This window comes from Leuresthes tenuis, unplaced genomic scaffold (assembly GCF_036924035.1).
Source record: "Leuresthes tenuis unplaced genomic scaffold, fLeuTen1.0.hap1 SCAF_12, whole genome shotgun sequence".
Lineage (NCBI taxonomy): Eukaryota > Metazoa > Chordata > Actinopteri > Atheriniformes > Atherinopsidae > Leuresthes > Leuresthes tenuis.
In genome coordinates this window covers 33372986-33385407 of record NW_027325366.1, presented here as the reverse complement: position 1 = coordinate 33385407, position 12422 = coordinate 33372986, and the positions used below count along the sequence as shown (strand labels likewise).

The 12422-nt window shown below is 46.4% G+C and overlaps 1 protein-coding gene across 2 annotated transcripts in view; it reads left to right on the top strand.

Annotated features, from left to right (window-relative positions):
* The first annotated feature begins 6257 nt into the window (after positions 1–6257).
* Positions 6258–12422, top strand: part of kalrna (kalirin RhoGEF kinase a) — a 149455-nt gene continuing 143290 nt past the window's right edge. For both annotated transcript variants that reach the window (XM_072397581.1, XM_072397582.1), the window contains exon 1: positions 6258–6549. In XM_072397581.1, coding sequence (XP_072253682.1) covers positions 6483–6549 — 67 coding nt within the window. In that variant the 5' untranslated portion in view covers positions 6258–6482. The remainder of the gene's footprint in view (positions 6550–12422) is intronic.

Sequence of the window (12422 nt, the reverse complement as noted above, 5' to 3'; positions counted from 1 at the left end):
AAGGCTTCCAACAACCAAACAACAACAGAGTCATTGTTTACTGAAGAAAACTCAGACAAGAAACAGAAGAAGTGTGGAAAAGTAAGTGAACCCTCACTGCTTCCACAGGAACTCAGAGGGTAAGAAGCAGCCAGGAGCTGCTGATCAATGCTCTGATTAACTGATCCTCAGTCAGTGTGAGCAGCTCTATAAAAGCAGGAGTTCTGTCAGTTTAACACGATGCCAAGGAGGAAAGACACCAGCAATGATCTCAGAGAAGCAGCTGCTGCTGCCCATCAGTCTGGGAAGGGTTATAAGGCCATTTCCAGACTATCTGGAGTCCATCATTCTACAGAGAGAAAGATTATTCACAAGTGGAAAACATTCAGGACAGCTGTCAATCTTCCCAGGAGTGGACGTCCCAGCAAGTTCACCCCAAGGTGAAGAAGCCCAGAGCTACATCTCAGACTCTACAGGCCTCAGTTAGCATGTTAAAGGTTAAAGGTCACCCCAAGGTGAAGAAGCCCAGAGCTACATCTCAGACTCTACAGGCCTCAGTTAGCATGCTAAAGGTTAAAGGTCATGACAGCACAGTTAGAAAAAGACTGAACAAGGATGGCTTGTTTGGAAGGGCTGCAGGAGAAAGCCTCTTCTCTCTAAAAAGAACATGGCAGCACAGCTTAGGTTTGCAAAGCTGCATCTGAACAAAGCTCAAGACTTCTGGAACAATGTCCTTTGGACAGACCAGAGCAAAGTGGAGATGTTTGGTCCTAATGCACAGCAGCACGTTTGGAGGAAACCAAACACAGCATATCAGCACAAACACCTCATACCAGCTGTCAAGCACGGTGGTGGAGGGCTGATGATCTGGGCTGGTTCTGCAGCCACAGGACCTGGGCACCTTGCAGTCATTGAGTCCACCATGAACTCCTCTGGATACCAAAGTATTCTAGAGTCAAATGTGAGGCCATCTGTCCCACAGCTAAAGCTGGGCTGAAACTGGCTCATCAACAGGACAAAGATCCCAAACACAGCAGCAGATCTACAGCAGAATGTGGGAAAAAGAAAAGAATCAAGGTGTTGCAATGGTCCAGTCAGAGTCCAGACCTCAGCCTGACTGAAATGCTGTGGTGAAGAATGAACTCCTGACACTTAATTAATCACGACTGCAGATGTGAGGCGAGTCCTGCCTCCCAGAACCCACATGCTCATGAGAAGATGACGCAGTTATCTGGTGCATTGAACATAAAATATGATCAATGGAACCCAAACAAACCAGAGTATGTTTCTTAGATTCTTCAGTCGCCGTCTTTAACCGCCTGTTGTTACTGGGATCCAGTTAATGTGGACACACGGGTTCACCTCTGACCTCTCATGCACACATAAAGACTCACATTTTGTCATCTTACAGTGTTTGTTGCCCTCTAGTGTCCAACTAAAGGAAACACAGGTTTCTTTCCCTGAAGTTCACGGCTGGTTCTGCACTGATTTCTAAAGGGAAAGTTTTTACTTTTTTCTTTCTTAAGCTTCTTCTTATCAAACAGGTGTTTCCACTCATTCAGACTGATGAGACCTCAGGCAGAAACCGTCAGCCCACCACGATCTACACAGCCACATGGGCTCAGGAGGAGCTCGGAAAAGCATTTCCACTCAACGGCTGCATCCAGAAATGTGTCTGTAAAGCAAAACAATGTAACACGGTGTCAAAGATGAGAGACGGAGTTTAATCTGTTAAAAATGGCACAACGAGGCCCTCTGAGGGTGTGAAGGGAACAACACAGCGCCCTTACGCAATGACCCAGCTGTTGTGTGCAGAGTTGTCCACTAGGTGGCAGCAGCACACAGTCAGAGGCTGGAGCAGCAGCTCTTTGTTAGAGGGGAGTAAGAGGGGGTGCCGGGGGATGGAAAAGGCCAAACCTGATGAAGATGCCTCTTCCTGCTTCATGCTGACTTTCCTTCTGCAAACAGGCTTAATGAGAGCAGAGAAACGTCACCAAGTGCTTCCAGAGACAGATCCATTCTCTGCACATATCAAATATTTATGTGGCGTTTTATGGAGGGAATAAGTCGAGTGCAGAGGTCTGGGATATGAGGAGGATAATTGTCTTTTTAATGACCCCGCTGGGTTTTCTCAGAAGGATCTCGAATGTGTGCAGAAAACATCAAAACAACTGCGTTTGGGGTTGAATTTATGGCTGCAACCATCAGGGAGGTTAAAGGATGGAACCAAGAAACTGCATCAGATTCTGTGGTATTAAAGCATTCTTCATGTCATGACATGTTGTCACGGGTTTGATTTATTTTACCGTTCTCAGTAACTTTAGATCCATTTAGAAACATTTATTTTCTTCGTATAATTTGTCTCATTCTGTCCTCAAAGCAGCCAGACTGTCCTGTAACCTTTAAAGTGTCCTGATCAACAGTTCTGCAGCTTTCTGAAACCTTTAAAGTGTCCTGATCAACAGTTCTGCAGCTTTCTGAAACCTTTAAAGTGTCCTGATCAACAGTTCTGCAGCTTTCTGAAACCTTTAAAGTGTCCTGATCAACAGTTCTGCAGCTTTCTGAAACCTTTTCTGCTTTTTCCCTCATCTTCAGTCCTTGTTCCTGAGCATTTTCAGTGTTTTTTCTTTGTTCAGGCACTTAACTCTGAGCTATGAAGCATTCAGGCAGAAAAAAGGCTCCTAACTCAAGGGATGAACCAGTGTTGTGTCGACACAGAACAGACAACTTAGCAAAGAAGCCATTTTAAACAGGATCTTTAGGCTCTTTGTTACCAGCAGCCTGTCACAAAGACACATCATTTGTTCCCATTTCTTTAGCTGCATCTATGAAAAACAGCAAAGAAAACACAGTTTGACAGACAGAAAATAGGATTTCTGCAGCAACAAGGTGATTCCCAAAGAGCTATTAGCTGAAAACTTGGCATATCTCAGCATGGTGTGCAGTGTGTCCTTAAAACATTTGAGGAAACTGGACAAGTGGAGGACAAAAGAAGAAGTGTCAGGCCTAAAAAACTATCTCCAGCAGATGAACAGGATCTGAAAGTGATGTCCTTAAGAAAGAGGAAAAAATCCAGCTGTGACCTGACAGGACCTGAGAGATGCATCTGGACCTTCAGCTGATCCATCTACTGTTGGCCCAAGCCTCATCAGAAATGGTCTCCATGGAAGGGTGGCTGTCAAGAAGCCGTTCTTAAGGAAGGGAAACAGGGAAACAGTCTCCATGGAAGGATGGTGGTGCCTAAAGACCTTTTTAAAGACGACATACTGAACAGATCAGCAGTAAACCTTTTAGCTTTGGTTTATATTTGTGGTCTGAAACAGAACAGTGCTGCTCATCTGGAGTCAACTATTGATAGAAATCCTTCTTTTAGCTCTTTTTTTGGTCCTAAACTGCTCCAAAAGGCACATCAGTCTTTTTCTGGATTACTGCTGGACTGTAGGGAACTATTCACTGGTTCTGGTCGGCATTATTTGCCAGATCACTGGCTGGAGTCGGGCCAGACTTGATCAGGTTTAGGATGTGTGGATTTGGAACTGGGGTTTCATAGTTTCTGGGGTGAATAGTCGCTGTTAACTTGTTCCTCAGCAATGCCTCGACTGCACTGATTGGTCTGCAAGCTTCAGTGAAAGTTCAGGAGGCTAAAGAGTCCATTTCGTTATATTTGTTGTCCTCAGTTTGTGTGTTTGTCTGAATAAATAAACCTGTACAAATGGAGGTTAATGATAAAGCTCAGTTCTGTTCTGTTTGATTTGAAGATAGTTATATCCTCACACTGTAAGTTTACCAGCTGTTCTTTAGTGATTTAACAGCACAGCCACTGTAATTATCAGCCATGTGTGGAGCTTCACAATTAGCCTCCCACTCTCAGCTTCTCGCTTTTACTGTGCAATTACAACCTATTGTTTCTCATAGTTTCTCTGTTTTCTCCTCATCTAGAAGCACATTTTCATGCTACGACATCAGGAGAAACAGCAGCTGTGTGTTTGCTGTCAGTTCCTGATAAACCCTGAAAAGATTTCCTGCTGTGAGAGTCCAAACGTCCCATAACCACAGCTGCGTTTCCCAGCCAGCAACGATGGTGGCAAACGGCAACAGGAAAACATCATTAGGACAGGAGAGGGAAGAACTCAACCTTATTACGGCTGTTTTCTCCTTAAAGTTGGACTTTCTTCACTCAACTTCTGTATCTTTGAAAACACTTTTCATGGTTAGGTGTCAGAAAAGACTTGAATCTTACGCACTTTGGCCTTCTTCCAGATAAGGGCTCTGATGTGTTACCTGGGCCATGTGTAACAGAGTTTTTGTGGTCTTTAACTGCTCTTACAATGTTAAGAAAGGTCTAATTTCTCTGTAGATCTGCAGGCTGCAACCAGCCCAGAGGCAGGAAACAAATGCTGCAGAAGAAGAAGTCTAATGAGTGGGAAACTGTCCATTTTCAGTGTTTATGTCCAAATGTTGGTCAAATGCAGACGCGAGCTGACAAGCTTTGCAGCGAAAGACAAATTCAGATAATAACCAGCGGAATGAAAAGGGAACCGACCCGTCTGTCCGTCATTTTCCACACAACAGAGAGTTGAAATATTGCTTGGATCAATCAGCCTGAACCCCAGCCCAAAGGCTCCATCATCCTCTACCATCGTAATGTGATGCTCTTTGGCGCCCCCTACAGTTGGGGGATGTCATCAACAAGTCCCCGTGTGAGGCCTGCACCTGAATCTGCTGTCATGCTGAAGAATCCACAAAGACACCATCAAAAGTCTACAAAAATGTAAAGCAAAAACATTGTGATACACAGCTGGAAACCACAGTTGGGATTCAGCCCCCGGTACCTCAGCCCAGGCCCCGGTACCTCAGCCCCCGGTACCTCAGTCCCCGGTACCTCAGCCCAGGCCCCGGTACCTCAGCCCCCGGTACCTCAGCCCCCGGTACCTCAGCCCCCGGTACCTCAGCTCCCGGTATCTCAGCCACTGGTACCTCAGCCCCCGGTACCTCAACCCAGGCCCCGGTACTTCAGCCCCCGGGACCTCAGCCCCCGGTACTTCAGCCCCCGGTACCTCAGCCCCCGGTACCTCAGCCCACTGGTACCTCAACCTGTGGTATCTCAGTTTTGGGCATAAAGAAAGCAAATATACTTCAAAATGAGTCAGCAGCTCATGGTTTTAAGGTTCTTAAACTTCTCTATTGTTGCTTTAAGGGGGCAGAAAATAGAAAATAAAGAGCCTCTAATAATTACATTACAATTCTGCATTTAAATGCAGAAAGCTTTGCTGCAATAGCAACTTATTCTGTGACCAGAACGTTTCTTGGAGACCCAGCACGCAAGAAAACAAGATGGAAATAACTGATGATGAGCAAAAATCATGAAATATCCGGCATTTTAGCTGATATTTGTTGGTAGATTCAATTCAATTTTATTTATAAAGCAACAAATCACAAAACATGTCATCTCAGGTCACTTCAAAATACTGTCCAATTCAAGCCAATTACAATCCGGTTTATTGTAGTTCAATCAAATCCAATTTATTGAGTTCCAAACTAGTCCAATTCATCCAGAACCAATTAAAAACAGGTGCTTAACTAAGGAAACCAACAGATTAACTGAAGCTTCTCTCTGATCCTGAGCTGCACGAGGCGGCTGTGGAGAGAAAAAACTCCCTTTTAACAGGAAGAAACCTCCATCAGAACCAGAACCAGGAAGGGTCCATCTGCCTGGACCAGCTGGGGCTGAGAGGACAGGAAAGAGGGGACAACAATCAGCGTAACACCAGGCCAGAGATACCTGCTGAGAGAGAGAAACACAAGTTAATGACAGCAATGATGTCATCTGTACATGGAGGGAGGAGAGGTGCATCATGGGAGCTCCCCCAGCAGGCTGGGCCTATAGCAGCAGAACTATGGGATGATACTAAGGGATGAGCTGGTAGGTGGACAGTATTTTAGATGGTTGCTATCTCCAGTTTCGCCACTAGGTGTCGTTAACTGTTACAAGCGGTTAGTTTAAAGCCAAAACAACAGCTGAAAGACACCGAACTGGACCCTGTAGTTATGGACCATCATTATATTACATTGTGATGATTTTAAGACACTAAAATACATCTGAATAATCCACTTTATGGCAGCAACAAAACATTTTAATCCGATGTGTCCGTTTCAGATGACAGAGAGCTGCAGTGAGGCAGGCAGGGGATGGTTGCCAATAAAGGTCAGAGGATTGAATTGGGAGCGACAGAGAGTCGGAGGGAGGGAGGGGAGGTGCTGGGGGAGGGAGGGAGGCAGAGACCCTGGCGGACGGCAGCGGAGAAGGAGGTTGGACCGGGAACAATAGAGAGAAGCGAAGCCAGCCCCGAAACAGCAAACAAACCGAGAGGGCGACGGAAAGAAAGAAGCCCGCAGAGGCTGATGGAGGCAGCGGCGCGCGCGGAGGACATGTGAGGACTAAACCTCCGCCGCTTTCTTTCTCTCTTTCTTTGTCGGTGGATTTTATTGAACCGGATTCCGGTATGAACCCCGCAGAAGCGGCCGAGGAGGCGCCCAGCGACCCCGACACTGATGCCTTCTTCAAAACAGGTAGGAAGAGCCGCACAATGAGCCCAAAAGGCATCACAACTGGGGGGGATTTCAGCCAGCGGCGCCCGGAGAGGCGGCTGGGAGCCGGGGAACATGAGCAGGAAGGTGCAGAAAGGCGGCGGATCCGCTCCGGGCACCGGCGGAGGGAGCCAGGCGGGGAGGAGGCACAATTCCGCTGAAAATAACACCCACCGCAATGTGTGGGGCTTTTACACCGGGGTTCTGCTTTTTGTGTGTGTGCGCGTGCACGTTCTGATGCTGATGGGCTCCACAAAAGGAGGAATCATGGAGGAGTGACATGAAAATCAGTCTGAGCGCGTGGAGGTGGAGGCTGATCAATCAATCAATCAGGCTGATCAGTCAGCTGAGCCGCTTATTGAGAGTAAAACTCAGAGAAACGGGTCGGAAGAAGCCGCCACCAGATGCTCGCTGGCTGTTTTGCAATGGCTGACACAGATCAGTCAATTAGCAGAGCAACATCAGCAGCCATTGTACTGATCCATTTAACTGATTGACCCATTGATCAATTACAAACGCTGAGTTCTCTTTGGTTCCAGCAGGTTGCTTTTTAAAGCGGCATCTGTTTTATTATGCTGGATAATCAGCAGATCAGCTTCATTTCTTTATAAATTTACAGAAAACAAGGAAGCAGCTGCAGAGATTCACTGAAACATGTTAAACATGAACATAAACCCAGAATCTGAGGCAGAAACAGAGTTTTTATCAGTTCTCAGCAGCTTTAAAGTGAATCTCTGCTCTGAGCTCCTTTATTCTCCAACACAGCCTGAACCCTCTGAGACCAGCTTTCTGTCATTTCTTTAAGGAGTCTTCAGGAATAGTTCTCCAGGCTTCTTGAAGGACATCCCAAAGCTCTTCTTTGGATGTGGGCTGCCTTTTGTTCCGTTCTCTGTCAGATGATCCCACACTGCTTCAATAATGTTGAGGTCCGGGCTCTGGGGAGGATTCATCCCTCCATAAGACCTGTTGCCACTGATTTTCAGTCCACTTCTTGTGTCATTTGGCACAGCTCAGCCTTTTCTCCCTGTTTCCCTTCCTTAAGAACGGCTTCTTGACAGCCACCCTTCCATGGAGACCATTTCTGATGAGGCTTGGGCCAACAGTAGATGGATCAGCTGAAGGTCCAGATGCATCTCTCAGGTCCTGTCAGGTCACAGCTGGATTTTTTCCTCTTTCTTAAGGACATCACTTTCAGATCCTGTTCATCTGCTGTAGATAGTTTTTTAGGCCTGACACTTCTTCTTTTGTCCTCCACTTGTCCAGTTTCCTCAAATGTTTTAAGGACACACTGCACACCATGCTGAGATATGCCAAGTTTTCAGCTAATAGCTCTTTGGGAATCACCTTGTTGCTGCAGAAATCCTATTTTCTGTCTGTCAAACTGTGTTTTCTTTGCTGTTTTTCATAGATGCAGCTAAAGAAATGGGAACAAATGATGTGTCTTTGTGACAGGCTGCTGGTAACAAAGAGCCTAAAGATCCAGTTTAAAATGGCTTCTTTGCTAAGTTGTTTGTTCTGTGTCGACACAACACTGGTTCATCCCTTGAGTTAGGAGCCTTTTTTCTGCCTGAATGCTTCATAGCTCAGAGTTAAGTGGCTGAACAAAGAAAAACTGGACTGAAAATGAGGGAAAAAGCAGAAAATGTTCAAAGAAAAACTGTGAAAGAGCTTCAGAAAGCTGCAGAACTGTTGATCAGGACACTTTAAAGGTTCCAGGAAAGTCTGGAATAAATGAGGCTGAATCAGGAGTTTGAACAACCTGAACTATAAGGAGTAAACTGTGGTAGCTGCTGAGAAGTTCTGGTGTTCAGTGATCCTGTTTTCATGGTGATGTAGAGCAAGTGTTTCTGGTTTATTAAGAAGAATTTGGTTTGGCCCTCAGTCTGAGTAATCAGCTTAATATGAACAGTCCTGCTGAGACGGTTTATTAAAGCAAACACAAGCTGTGTGAGAGTCTGGGAGCGCTGAGGCTCCAGCTGAGGCGCCCTTCTCCTCCTGGTCCCTGACATACGAGGCGACTGTCAGCTGGAACGCTTCCTGCAGATGGGTGTGGAAATCCGCCTGTTGACTCATCATGTAAACAGCGACACACTGGGCTGAGAAAGAGGCAGATTCACTGAAAGCTGGTCAAAGGGGGAGTAAGGGACTGAGAAGCTTCTGCAGACCTCTGCCTGTAGGAGGAGCTGCTCGCAGAACCAGGATGGACCAGGATGACAAATGTTTCTGGGAGTCGGACGGCGAGCAGGAGTCTGTTCGTCCTTCTCCTGCACACCTTCTTCCAGAAATAGATGTGCTTGCTCTGTCGTGTTCGGACTAAAAGCAGCAAAGACTCATGGGAGATGTAGGACGGGGCAGAAGAAAATGTGGCTCTTTTTAAACTTTCCTTTCATGTCGGATATATCCGGTTCTGTCTCTTCATCTTTCCTTTTTCAACTTCAAAAACCAGAAAAAAGCCTCCTTTTCATCTCTGCTCCTGCATTAATGCATCTGTAGAATATACCTGGAAACCAAGTTATCCAGCCATGAAGGTATTTAACTCAGCTGTTACCTAAATATATGCGTACTGTTAACAGTGTTAAGGTGTGCAACAGAAGGGTGGAGGTCCTGTGGAGAGTGGAAGCAGAATCTGATGATGTACAGTTTCTGTTCGCTGTGGCCCATCAGTACCAGGTGACCTCAGTTTAATGGTGCTGAAACGTTAGTCCCAACAGCTGGTTGTTGTTCGGCTGGTTGTTGTTTCTGAGCTGGTTGTTGTTCGGCTGGTTGTTGTTCGGCTGGTTGTTGTTTCTGGGCTGGTTGTTGTTCTGCTGGTTGTTGTTTCTGGGCTGGTTGTTGTTTCTGAGCTGGTTGTTTCTGGGCTGGTTGTTGTTCTGCTGGTTGTTTCTGGGCTGGTTGTTGTTTCTGCTGGTTGTTGTTCGGCTGTTTGTTGTTTCTGAGCTGGTTGTTGTTCTGCTGGTTGTTTCTGGGCTGGTTGTTGTTCTGCTGGTTGTTTCTGGGCTTGTTGTTGTTGTTCTGCTGGTTGTTGTTTCTGGGCTGGTTGTTGTTTCTGCTGGTTGTTGTTTCTGCTGGTTGTTGTTCGGCTGTTTGTTGTTTCTGAGCTGGTTGTTGTTTCTGAGCTGGTTGTTGTTCTGCTGGTTGTTGTTTCTGGGCTGGTTGTTGTTCTGCTGGTTGTTGTTTCTGAGCTGGTTGTTGTTTCTGGGCTGGTTGTTGTTCTGCTGGTTGTTTCTGGGCTGGTTGTTGTTCTGCTGGTTGTTTCTGGGCTGGTTGTTTCTGGGCTGGTTGTTGTTCTGCTGGTTGTTTCTGGGCTGGTTGTTTCTGGGCTGGTTGTTGTTCTGCTGGTTGTTGCTCTGCTGGTTGTTGTTCGGCTGTTTGTTGTTTCTGAGCTGGTTGTTGTTTCTGGGCTGGTTGTTGTTCTGCTGGTTGTTGTTTCTGGGCTGGTTGTTGTTCTGCTGGTTGTTGTTTCTGGGCTGGTTGTTGTTCTGCTGGTTGTTGTTTCTGAGCTGGTTGTTTCTGAGCTGGTTGTTGTTTCTGGGCTGGTTGTTGTTCTACTGGTTGTTGTTCTGCTGGTTGTTTCTGAGCTGGTTGTTTCTGGGCTGGTTGTTGTTCTGCTGGTTGTTGTTTCTGGGCTGGTTGTTGTTCTGCTGCTTGTTGTTTCTGAGCTGGTTGTTGTTTTGCTGGTTGTTGTTTTGCTGGTTGTTGTTTTGCTGGTTGTTGTTTCTGGGCTGGTTGTTGTTTCTGGGCTTGTTGTTTTGCTGGTTGTTGTTTCTGGGCTGGTTGTTGTTTCTGGGCTGGTTGTTTCTGAGCTGGTTGTTGTTTTGCTGGTTGTTGTTTCTGGGCTGGTTGTTGTTTCTGAGCTGGTTGTTGTTTCTGGGCTTGTTGTTTTGCTGGTTGTTGTTTCTGGGCTGGTTGTTGTTCTGCTGGTTGTTGTTCTGCTGGTTGTTGTTTCTGGGCTGGTTGTTGTTTCTGAGCTGGTTGTTGTTTCTGGGCTTGTTGTTTTGCTGGTTGTTGTTTCTGGGCTGGTTGTTGTTCTGCTGGTTGTTGTTCTGCTGGTTGTTGTTTCTGGGCTGGTTGTTGTTTCTGAGCTGGTTGTTGTTTCTGGGCTGGTTGTTGTTTCTGGGCTGGTTGTTGTTCTGCTGGTTGTTTCTGGGCTGGTTGGTTGTTCTGCTGGTTGTTGTTCTGCTGGTTGTTGTTTCTGAGCCGGTTGTTTCTGAGCTGCTTGTTGTTTCTGAGCTGGTTGTTGTTCTGCTGGTTGTTTCTGAGCTGGTTGTTTCTGAGCTGGTTGTTGTTTTGCTGGTTGTTGTTTCTGGGCTGGTTGTTGTTCTGCTGGTTGTTGTTTCTGGGCTGGTTGTTGTTTCTGAGCTGGTTGTTGTTTCTGAGCTGGTTGTTTCTGAGCTGGTTGTTGTTTCTGGGCTGGTTGTTTCTGAGCTGGTTGTTGTTTCTGGGCTGGTTGTTGTTCTGCTGGTTGTTTCTGGGCTGGTGGTTGTTTCTGAGCTGCTTGTTGTTTCTGAGCTGCTTGTTGTTTCTGAGCTGGTTGTTGTTTCTGCTGGTTGTTGTTTCTGCTGGTTGTTGTTCGGCTGTTTGTTGTTTCTGAGCTGGTTGTTGTTTCTGAGCTGGTTGTTGTTCTGCTGGTTGTTGTTTCTGGGCTGGTTGTTGTTCTGCTGGTTGTTGTTTCTGAGCTGGTTGTTGTTTCTGGGCTGGTTGTTGTTCTGCTGGTTGTTTCTGGGCTGGTTGTTGTTCTGCTGGTTGTTTCTGGGCTGGTTGTTTCTGGGCTGGTTGTTGTTCTGCTGGTTGTTTCTGGGCTGGTTGTTTCTGGGCTGGTTGTTGTTCTGCTGGTTGTTGCTCTGCTGGTTGTTGTTCGGCTGTTTGTTGTTTCTGAGCTGGTTGTTGTTTCTGGGCTGGTTGTTGTTCTGCTGGTTGTTGTTTCTGGGCTGGTTGTTGTTCTGCTGGTTGTTGTTTCTGGGCTGGTTGTTGTTCTGCTGGTTGTTGTTTCTGAGCTGGTTGTTTCTGAGCTGGTTGTTGTTTCTGGGCTGGTTGTTGTTCTACTGGTTGTTGTTCTGCTGGTTGTTTCTGAGCTGGTTGTTTCTGGGCTGGTTGTTGTTCTGCTGGTTGTTGTTTCTGGGCTGGTTGTTGTTCTGCTGCTTGTTGTTTCTGAGCTGGTTGTTGTTTTGCTGGTTGTTGTTTTGCTGGTTGTTGTTTTGCTGGTTGTTGTTTCTGGGCTGGTTGTTGTTTCTGGGCTTGTTGTTTTGCTGGTTGTTGTTTCTGGGCTGGTTGTTGTTTCTGGGCTGGTTGTTTCTGAGCTGGTTGTTGTTTTGCTGGTTGTTGTTTCTGGGCTGGTTGTTGTTTCTGAGCTGGTTGTTGTTTCTGGGCTTGTTGTTTTGCTGGTTGTTGTTTCTGGGCTGGTTGTTGTTCTGCTGGTTGTTGTTCTGCTGGTTGTTGTTTCTGGGCTGGTTGTTGTTTCTGAGCTGGTTGTTGTTTCTGGGCTTGTTGTTTTGCTGGTTGTTGTTTCTGGGCTGGTTGTTGTTCTGCTGGTTGTTGTTCTGCTGGTTGTTGTTTCTGGGCTGGTTGTTGTTTCTGAGCTGGTTGTTGTTTCTGGGCTGGTTGTTGTTTCTGGGCTGGTTGTTGTTCTGCTGGTTGTTTCTGGGCTGGTTGGTTGTTCTGCTGGTTGTTGTTCTGCTGGTTGTTGTTTCTGAGCCGGTTGTTTCTGAGCTGCTTGTTGTTTCTGAGCTGGTTGTTGTTCTGCTGGTTGTTTCTGAGCTGGTTGTTTCTGAGCTGGTTGTTGTTTTGCTGGTTGTTGTTTCTGGGCTGGTTGTTGTTCTGCTGGTTGTTGTTTCTGGGCTGGTTGTTGTTTCTGAGCT